The sequence below is a fragment of the Coenobita brevimanus genome, chromosome 78 (genome assembly GCF_032717465.1).
Source record: "Coenobita brevimanus isolate Jiangsu-jjx chromosome 78, ASM3271746v2, whole genome shotgun sequence".
Classification (NCBI taxonomy): domain Eukaryota; kingdom Metazoa; phylum Arthropoda; class Malacostraca; order Decapoda; family Coenobitidae; genus Coenobita; species Coenobita brevimanus.
The window spans coordinates 43,316,573-43,326,898 of NC_137031.1; the positions used below are offsets into that span (position 1 = coordinate 43,316,573).

The 10,326-nt window shown below is 45.8% G+C and overlaps 1 protein-coding gene across 1 annotated transcript; it reads left to right on the forward strand.

Moving 5' to 3' along the window:
* The first annotated feature begins 3,872 nt into the window (after positions 1-3,872).
* Positions 3,873-6,763, forward strand: LOC145408821 (uncharacterized). Its single transcript, XM_080279465.1, has 2 exons — positions 3,873-4,177; positions 6,475-6,763. Exons 1-2 carry the CDS (start codon positions 3,873-3,875, stop codon positions 6,761-6,763), a joined length of 594 nt encoding a protein of 197 aa, XP_080135591.1.
* The last annotated feature ends 3,563 nt before the right edge of the window (positions 6,764-10,326 follow it).

Consider the following 10,326-nt stretch of genomic DNA (forward strand, 5'->3'; position numbering starts at 1 on the left):
GGCACCAGGTGCTTGTGGGAGGGGAGGGTAGGGGTGCTAGTGGGGGGCTAGGGTAGGGATGTTTGTGGGGGGGGAGGTTATTGCCTGGGGACGTACTGTAAGTGTAGGCTGGCTTGATATATTATGTGTGTGTGTTCCTTATTTTTATGCTTAAGTTGCTCTGTTTTTGTCCACGATATATATACAGTATATATACTCGTGTATATAGTCTATCTATCTATCTATCTATCTATCTATCTATCTATATATATATATATATATATATATATATATATATATATTTGTGTGTGTGTGTGTGTGTGTGTGTTTGCCTGACCCATTGTGCCTTCCAGCTTGTTTAGGCATCGTAAATTTCACGCAGGAAGTTCATACACAAACACGGAAAATCCCGCGAGCAAAATAATGTAACCTATTGCATTAAAATTCATACATACGCTTCCGCACACACACACACACACACACACACACACACACACACACACACACACACACACACACACACACACACACACACACACACACCTCCAACTCCCTTCCTCAGTATCCAGTGACACTCTCCTTGACAATGATCCCAACCTTCAAACCAGGACCCCTTCCATGCTTGTGGCTCTAATGACGTGCCTGAGAAGACTTGGGTGTTCACAATAAAGGTTCATCTTCCAGGGTGTGACGGGAAAAGTGGCCAAAAGTGGATAATTCCTTCTTCCGGAGTGCGTAAAGCGAGGGAGGACGGTGCCATTAGTGTTAGTACACTTCACCAAGGACATGGCGTACGATGACCTCAGGAAGAGAGAGAGAGAGAGAGAGAGAGTCGAGACATACATCTGTAAAATCGGAACATATGGGACATGTGGGTGTACTTTCTCTCCGTATGCATAATTACGAGTCAGTGAATGAATACCACAGACAGAAAGAGAGAGAGATCCTCCTCCTCCTCCTCCTCCTCATTATCATCCTCATCCTCATCAAAACAGCGGGACCAACAAACTAACCACGTGTTATTCTCACCTGCACTTTCACGACACAGGTGCTCACAAAAAAGGGGCGTCATCACGCCAAAGCTCGTTATTCCCAACACACTCGCAACAAGAACATTAACTCGCCACCATTTCCACGGTAATGACCCGGCCTGTGGGAGGAAGCTGGGTGGGGGGGAAGAAGTGAGTGACATGACGTTTGGGACGGGAAGTAAAATGCAAAACACGTCGAAATTGAGGCAAATACGGGGATTCCAGAGTGAGGTGACGTTTTGTGAGAGGAAATAGAATGCAAAATACGTCTAAAACAGTTTCTAGGATGGCATGACGACACCGAAAGGAAGTAAAATAAAAACATGTTCAAGTTAAGGCAAAAATCGTCACTTCATAAATTTATCTATCTGTGTATCTATCTATCTGTCTATCTGTCCATCTATCTGTCTGTCTAACCGTCCATCCAGTCATCCATCTGCCCATCCATCGACTAATCCTTCCCTCCTTACTGACAAACCATTCATCCATCCATTCAGTCCATCTGTCCATCAGTCCATCAATTCCTGCTCCTCCTCATCATTATTTTCAATCACTCATTCATTCATCACCTTTATCCAGAGAGAGAGAGAGAGAGAGAGGAGGAAGACTGTGGTTGGTACTGTGGCCAGCTGTTTCTCTTCCTCCTCCCATACCTCTCCATAAACTTTCTTCCATTCATCTCTCTCTCTCTCTCTCTCTCTCTCTCTCTCTCTCTCTCTCTCTCTCTCTCTCTCTCAGATAACAGTAACGATACCTATTTTCCCATATCTCATAATTACTTTAATTTCACACTACCTTAACTGTTTTAATTCTCTGTTATTTTTCATCATTAATAATATTTATCTTTACCATCAGCATTATTTCTTCCTTCATATATAATTTTCCTTTATCAACATTTTTACCCTCGTATCTCTCTTACCAGTTTTGTCTCATTATTTTGCTGTCTCGCTATCTACCTACCTCAGCCGGTATCATCTTCCTGTCTCCATTAACATCCTCATGGTCACGACAGCTCTAGTATTTAAGTAACCTGATAAGTTTAATAGTTTCCCCAGTAATTAAAAAATTGTTTCAACAACTTAAGGATTTTCGTTCACTTGTCGCTCAGTATTTTTATTTAGCTGACTGAATGAAAGGAGTTAGGTAATGTTAATATTTGATTCCAGTAACCTTATCACAATCATCATCATCATCATCATCATCATTATTGTTATTATTATTATTATTATTATTATTATTATTATTACTACTATTACTACTACTACTACTACTACTACTACCACCACTACTGCTACCACTACTACAATAAATCCAGTCTTCCTCACGATTTTCCAGCCTCCCCCCTCCTTCTCCCTTTCCCCCTTCTCCCTTCCTGTCTCCTACCTTCCCATCCCTTGCCTCCCTGCGGCTGGTCCGGCCGTCGAACCTGGGATTGTGGTGACGTGGCAGCTGCGTTGTCCTGGAAATAAGAGTCAGGTGCGTCGCTGGTGGCCTGGCTTGATTTTGGCGCCAGTTTTCCTTCCGATTATTTTTTTTTTTTTCCCTGGGTCTGACTTTTCTCACTCTCTCTCTCTTTCTCTTTTTCTTTCTCTTCCTGTCTGTCTGTTGGTCTGTCGGTCTCTATAACTAATTGTCTCATTATGTCTCTCTGTCTGTTTGTCAGTTCTCTCTCTCTCTCTCTCTCTCTCTCTCTCTCTCCTGATCCTGATTCTTCTTTCATTCTCACTTCCTCTTACTCTCCCTATAGCTTCTCCCTTTCCCTCCACCATTTCCCCTCCCGCACTCTCCCTGACTCACATTCCCTCTTATCCCTCACCCCTCTCCCTCCCTCTCACTCTTCATCCTAACCCTTCTTCAGCATTCCCAGGCCAGCCACGTCTACGCTATTACGCCCAACAAGGAAGTAGTGTGCGTAAATAAATGCGAACGTGACAAACCCTAACGCCTCCGCAAGCAACAAGCGCAAAAAAAAAATAATAATAATAATAATAATAAATAAAGGAAAAAAGAAAAGAAAAAGGAAAAGTACATAGATAAAAAGCATTCCGTAAGATATTCCTGGCGGGTGTTTGCTTGTGGTGTGTTTACTGTGTTTACCTGTGTCTGTTTTGTGTACCTGTCTTAAAATGTATCTTGCTTTGGCCTGTCTGTCTTAAGCTGTGTCTTGTTTTGCTCAACAGTATCTTAACTTGTGTCTTGTTTTGCTCACCTAAGTCTTCATCTGTGTCTTCGTTTCTTAGCTTGTCTAAACCTGTATCATGAAGTGTTCACCTGTGTTTAATCTCTTTCTTGTTTTTCTTCGTTTACTTGCCTCTTTAAATGTATCTTAACATTTCACATTTTCTCAGTCTTCTTATTTCCTGACCTGTTTTAACCTGTACTTTAAATTAAATGTTTGCAGTACTGAAGAATAAACATTATAATAAAACAGGTATCAACGGAATATTTGAGAGAACATGTAAGTGAAAATATAAGAAGTACATAAGTATGTGTATTGTCTGGGTGTCCACCGTGAAACAAGCACCCTGTGGTGAGGGCTATATGGACGATGCTCACATTACTTAACGAAATGACGTGGGAGTTGAGTTGTATTTTTATTATTCTTTTAAAGGTTGATGGAATATGTATGGAGTTTGTTTAATGTGTTAACGTAGCAGCTTCATTGGCAAGTTCATAAAATTAGCAGTTATTTTGTCATTCCATGTATTTGAATTACAACGGTTGAGCACTTTGTTTTCAGTAAAAATAGTCAAAACTTCACGAAACGGTGACATTCGGTCACTCACGATGTCATATGGCGTTGCTCTTTGACAAGTTATGTACAATCCTATTGCTTGCATCAGCACTTCCCCCATCCCGCAGATGTCGGTGTGGAGAACCGCCACGTCAGTGCCATTCCTGCTGGTGCTGTGTGTGAGCCAGTCTGCAACGAGTACCATAGCAAGGGACGAGGGCCTGACTGTGACGTCTACCGTGGTGAAGGACGTGTACGAGACGCAGTTGTTGCAGGTGAAGACGGTGGTGAGCACGCAGGTGGTGTCTGTGGGACGCACTCTTGTGGTGTACCCGACCTGCACCGCCGTGGCCCTCGGAACGCCTCCCTGCCACACAGGGGATGCAGCCCCATCACACCGCTCCAGCAGACCCGCACACCTCGCCACACACAAGTAAGGCTAGCTCCTCTCTCTCTCTCTCTCTCTCTCTCTCTCTCTCACACACACACACACACACACACACACACACACACACACACACACACACACACACACACACACACACACACACACACACACACACACACACACACACACACACACACCGCTCGCTGGTGCAGTGGTAACGTTCTCGCTTGCCAACTGGTGGACGGGAGTTCGCGCCTCGCTCAGGTTGCGAAAAAGTTTCACTGATGAAGTGGGTGGTTACTGTCCCCCTTGAGCAAGGGGACGGGTGTGTGTGTGTGAAGGTCACAGTCTTTCTCTTAGATCGGACTATATGAGCTCTCAGCTCCCTTCCGGGAGGGTAAAAAGCTGACGATCACGACCATCAAGTGATCCTGACCGACCCGGTGAATTACACACACACACACACACACACACACACACACACACTTCGACAGGAAAGACTGATAATTCGACCATGTTCCTACTTTTGCTTATCGATTTCACTGCAATGAACTGTACAGAGCACTGCAGTAGCTGTTTTAGCTGCGTATACTTCCCAGTTTATAGTCTCTACGAAGACTGGGTTTGAAGTAGAGATTGTTTTATATACAGTTTTGATATTTTATTTTTTTGGTAATTAGTATATCACTAATTGCTTATTCACAGAACTCCACTGTACCTAAAGGCTGATTGAAGTCCAAAGCCCTGAAATGGTGATTTGCCAGTTACTGCTACCCTTAAAATGCAATAACAGACAATATCCCATTCCTTCTAAACAAGGAGGAAAACCATATTATTTTATAAATACTTTTGAAATAATTTTACTGTACCCTACCGACGAAAAAGGGAGAATATGACGAAACAGGCAGAAAGTGGTGACGAAATGGGTGGGATCGGTGATACAAAAATGTGGTAACGAAACGCGTTGGATTCAGTTTTTCAGTGTACATGATGATAAACTTGCTCACACTACACTGGGCTTGTAGTGATTGGTGAAAAAAACATTATTCTAGCCATATCCATGACTCGACTCGAGTCGACTGGCAGCGACTTGACTCTCCCTGTGTGATCAGTTTCTGCAAACATACATATAGACCTTTTCCAGTGACATCACAGAAATCACGTGGTTTTGTTTACGACTCCATACTGGACGGCAAACTTCTCGCAGTAATGGCTCTCCAGACAGAGCTGTCAGAGATTGAACTGTCCGATATGTGCAGAAATTTGGATCAGCGCCACCAAGATCTGTACAGGAAGAAGCTAAAATGTTTGAGGCTGGACGCTTACACCATATCTAGGGAGAAATTCATCTGTTCAAGTACGGGAGACCGAAACCAGATCTCAGATATGGCAATCTCTATCACTATATGGTGAACACCCCGTGAAAGTTCAGCAGGACATCCCTCAAGGTAAATATGTGTAATGTATCTAGCTGGAATTGACATACAGTACATGTAAATCGTCTTGGTAAGGAGGTGGAGGGAGGGTGGGGGGTTTGAATGGCGGTGGGAGTGGGATTAAAGTTGGTTCGGGGGGGTGGGGAATGTGGGGTGGGTGGGTGTGGGGGAGAGTTGGGATGGGTGGTAAGAGGTGGGACGGGTAGGGGGGATGGGGAAGGGGGTTGGGTGGTGGTGGGTATTGTGGGGGGCTGGGGGGCTTGTAGAGGGGAGTTGTGGGGCATGGGGTGTGGGATGTGAGGGATTCGAAAGTGGGGGGTAGGAGGTTGTTGGGGGTGGGAGTGAGGGGTGATGGGGATGGCAGTGGGGGGGGTCGGGGTGGCGGTGGGGGAGTTGGGGTGGCAGAGGGAGGGTGGTGAGGGTGTGTAGGTGGGGTGGGGGTGTGTGAGGTGGTTGGTTGGTGGTGGGGGGGATGGGGACGGGGTTGGAGGGGGTGGGGGTGGCTCACCTGATATGAAATTTCTGCTACAGAGTCGGGTGTAGGCCATCGGCTGCCAGTTCTCCCTCTTCACGGAAGCTATCCGCTTCTGTTGCCTTTCCTCATTGGGTGGAAACCGGCAGAAGTTTACCCCACTTCCACTTTTCTGCCATATCTTACAGCCGAAGGCACAACAGTGGAATACCATTGTGGAATCTGTAATTCTCTCTCTCTAGACATCCGACAGTTTCCCGTCCAGTACGGCGTCGTAAACAAGTCACATGACCCATGACGTCACGTGAAAAAGATCTGTTCATTAATGTAAACTGGAATGGCGAGTCAGGACTAATCATGACTCATCTTGACTCGTTTAGCCTAAACGCAGCGTTCGATATGCATAAGTCTAAACCTTCATATCTACATTTCAGAACAGCAGAACACGTCCCCGAGTTAAGAGAGGAGAGTCACACGGAGTATAACGTGATGGAGGTCGTGCTACCATCTTGTGAATGTGGAGGGGGGGAGGGAGTTTCTGCCAGGGGACATTACCGCTCGCCACGCCTCTTGAAGGACGGCGCCATCACCATTAAGACCACCAGCACCAGCACCATCGAGGAAACCACCGTCATCACCAATACCGCCACCACTGTCTCTATCACCTACGGGGGATGCGTCCCGGCTAATGCCATCTCCACCACTGCATGCCCTTATAGCTAATCGTCATCGACATCATCATATTATAGGCATTTATTGTGTCGTCCTGGAACCTTTAATATATTAGCGTTGTCCCGCGCATGTCTCTTCTGCGCATGGAACTTCGTTAGGGATGTGATATGAGATCCATGCGTTAGACCTGGACTCTGTGGAAAGGCTAACAACCAATCAGAATGCTTCCCACTGAGAGTAGTGGGTATATCGTATCAGAAAGAGACTGAGTTAGGAAGATATTTCAAATTAATACGAAGGTATGAACGGATTTCCGCCTATAAAATAATTATAAATGAAGAGTATTTATATTTTTGCCAATAGGAGCATCTGGTCAGAAGAGGGTAAAGAGCCTACAGTGCAAAAGAAACTGCATTAATATGGTTCTCTGGCACTTGCTTCGGCTCCGTCCCTCCGTTCAGTGGGTTGTGTTCTGTTCCTTTTCATTGTTTTTGATGTCGACACAGTGATATTGACCTTAATCCATTATTCTTGACAATTATATATAGACATTCAAGGTTTACAGTAACAGTTATTAGAAAACAGATTATTGTATTAGAAGCATAGATAATACCGCATAGAATCATCAATGATTTTACGGTTTACTTTAAACCGTGCATAAAAAGGGTGCTCCGTCCCAAAACGGGGAGACTTGGAAGTTTGGAACAGTAGACAGTAGTACGGTAGCAGTTGAGGTGATCGGTGCAGGATGGACGCTGGTAAAGAATGGATGTTGTGTTTAGTGCCACTGGAATATTTATTGTAACCTTAGGATGAAAAGCTGGAATAAATGTGTGGCTCGTGTTCTATTATGAATACTCTGTACCTATGTTTTTCCTACAAGCCCTTCACTAAGCATATCACTTCTTTTGCCAAAAGACATGATATGGTGAAGGAGAATACATGGATTGGACACTGGAGTAGTTGGAGAGGTAGCCGGGGTGGCCCTAGTCGTCCCTGATATAATTATGTGTGGCCACCCCAACAGTAACATAGCAAAGGGGGAGGGGAGGGGAGGCGTACGCACTTCCACAAATCGCTGACCCCCCCGCCCCAATACTTCCTCCATTCAGCCCACGACCTAGTGATCTCCGTGTAAAGGGAACTGAATATGCAAGAACTGAAACTATCAATATGTGCGAGTTTGTAAACGATCTGTCGTTCAGTCACATAAATAGAAAAATAAAGCCATTCCTAGACATAGGCAGGAAAAAGATAAATAAATTTACCTATTTTCTGTACAGTGTAGACAACGTAATTCATTTATTAATGTAAAGTATTCTCTATTCAGTGCAGCCTCTCTCTCTCTCTCTCTCTCATGCCAACAGCCACACTTTTTTCCCCCCTACTTTCCTCCACACCCTAACTTTCTCTCTCCTCCCCATATTCTTTACCACATTCTCTCTCTCTCTCTCTCTCTCTCTCTCTCTCTCTCTCTCTCTCTCTCTCTCATGCCAACAGCCACACTTTTTTCCCCCCTACTTACCTCCACACCCTAACTTTCTCTCTCCTCCCCACATTCTCTCTCTCTCTCTCTCTCTCTCTCTCTCTCTCTCTCTCTCTCTCTCTCCATGATCCTGCTGCTTGCAACGCCGCTGCACCCCAGATGTACAGGGACATCCCCTCGGACCTTTCAAGTTTCTTGGGCTACCACATAGGTTTGCATGACCACCACATTTTTAAAATCCCATCAGTGTCCCTGGTTAGGACATCTGCACTTGCTCCTTGACAATAATTGAAGACACTATTGTGGAAAAACATATTTAAAATTGGGAAATCCATCCTATGAAAGGGCAAGTGAAAAGATAAAAACTATGCAAAAAGATATGCTAAGCTTAAAATAAAATTTTTACATTTAGAATAATACATGTCTAGAAATGATAATGAAAGAAATAAAGCAATAAAGATAACGATATATTAAGAACAAACGAGGGAGAACCGACCATCTTTTTAGGAGACTTTAATTGTCATATAGGCTTCCTGGGACCACAGGCAGTCAATATAAATGGTGATAGTATTAAATTGGATTGCAGACAACAATTTGGTGTTACTAAATGGTGATTTGACGTGTGATGGGGAGATTATCTGGGAAAACAGAAAAATGAGAAGTGCAATTGATTTTGTTATGCTGGGTGTTTTTAAGTCGACTTCTCGTCCTAAGAACACCAGCGACTGAGCGGGGTCCTCTTTCCGGACCGGAAGTAAAGCACCCACAAAGGAACAGGACATAAAAACCAGGCAGTATACCTTAACACATCTATTGCCTTAATTTCTACACCGTTACAATATAACACAGAGTGGTATTGGATATACATTAGACAGGGACACAGAGTTAGCCCTTAACACCAAAATTCACAGTTACACTTGAGACACAGTATTATACATGTACACTTACTGTATGTTATTAGTTATAATATTGCGACACCCTTATTTCGTCTTTAGGCAGAATTCTCATTATATATATTTAGTCCGAAGCACTGGGAATGAACAAGGCCAAGAGTCAGTGGGGTGAATACTACTATATCTAGACAGGGTGCGGATCGCGACACGATGTAGTCACTTAGTCGCGACGGCACTTATACACAGACTTTTGATTCTCCCGCGCACCCTGGTTTCCGTTCACAGTTACTATAAGTTCTCTTATTTGGGACTCAGGCTATTTTCTATTCTGCCGGGTATCGGGCTCTTATAGGTTAATGGTAACTTTCAATGGTATACACTGGCCCTCACTTTGTCACTGTTCACTGTTATTTTACCCCTGGGTTGTTCTCGGTACAAGGGGCGTCACTATTTACCCGTGTGTCCTGGGTATGAAACCGTATGAATCACTCTGGAGCACGGGCGTGCGGGGAAGGCCCTAGGGGGAGCCTTCTTGTAGAGGGCAATACACTGCCCGCAGGGGAGTCACTGCCCGGGTCCTGGTCGTCGGTGGAGTACAGGGAGGCCCTCCTGTCTGGAGGCCTCGACCTGAGAGGAGGCCCTCGTACTGGAGCCTCGTTGGTGTGGTGCAGGGAGGCCCTCCGGTCTGGAGGCCTCGACCTGAGAGGTGGCCCTCGGGACGGGCCAAACAGCTGTAGGAGGCGGGCCTGTCGCCTCTGGCTCCGTGGGGAGAGTGAGCCTGGGTTGCCCTCACCTGGAGGCTCCTGGTCGGGCCTGGGGGTCCTAGGACTGCGGTCGCCTGTAGGGGGAGGCGCCGACAGGGGTGAGCTGCTGCACCGTCTCCGTCGGGTGTCCGGCAGGAGCAGGGATCTCCAAGGGGTAGGAGGTAGGGCCTGGATCGGGCCTTGCCACTACTCTGGCAACACCTCCGGGGCAACACTCCCGGATGGTGACAAAGGGCGTCCCACGCAGCCGAGAGGGAAGGGATCGGCCGCGCAAGGGACTTCCTGTGTCGGGAGTGCTCTCAGAGCCACGAATGAAGGGCGTACAGTGGCCGCTCCTTCCCCATCACGTACAGTGGCCGTGAACGCGGTTCCGTGACTCCTAGGGTACACAGCTGAAGGGCGTACAGTGGCCGCTCCTTCCCTCGCACGTACAGTGGCCGTGCTGCTCCCACAGGAGGAAAAGGCAGGAGA

Excerpts from the sequence above, each read along its gene's own strand:
- LOC145408821 (XM_080279465.1), top strand. The coding sequence starts at position 3,873 with ATGTCGGTGTGGAGAACCGCCACGTCAGTGCCATTCCTGCTGGTGCTG. Across the intron at positions 4,178-6,474 it reads GCACACCTCGCCACACACAA|AACAGCAGAACACGTCCCCG; the intron begins GTAAGGCTAGCT and ends TCTACATTTCAG.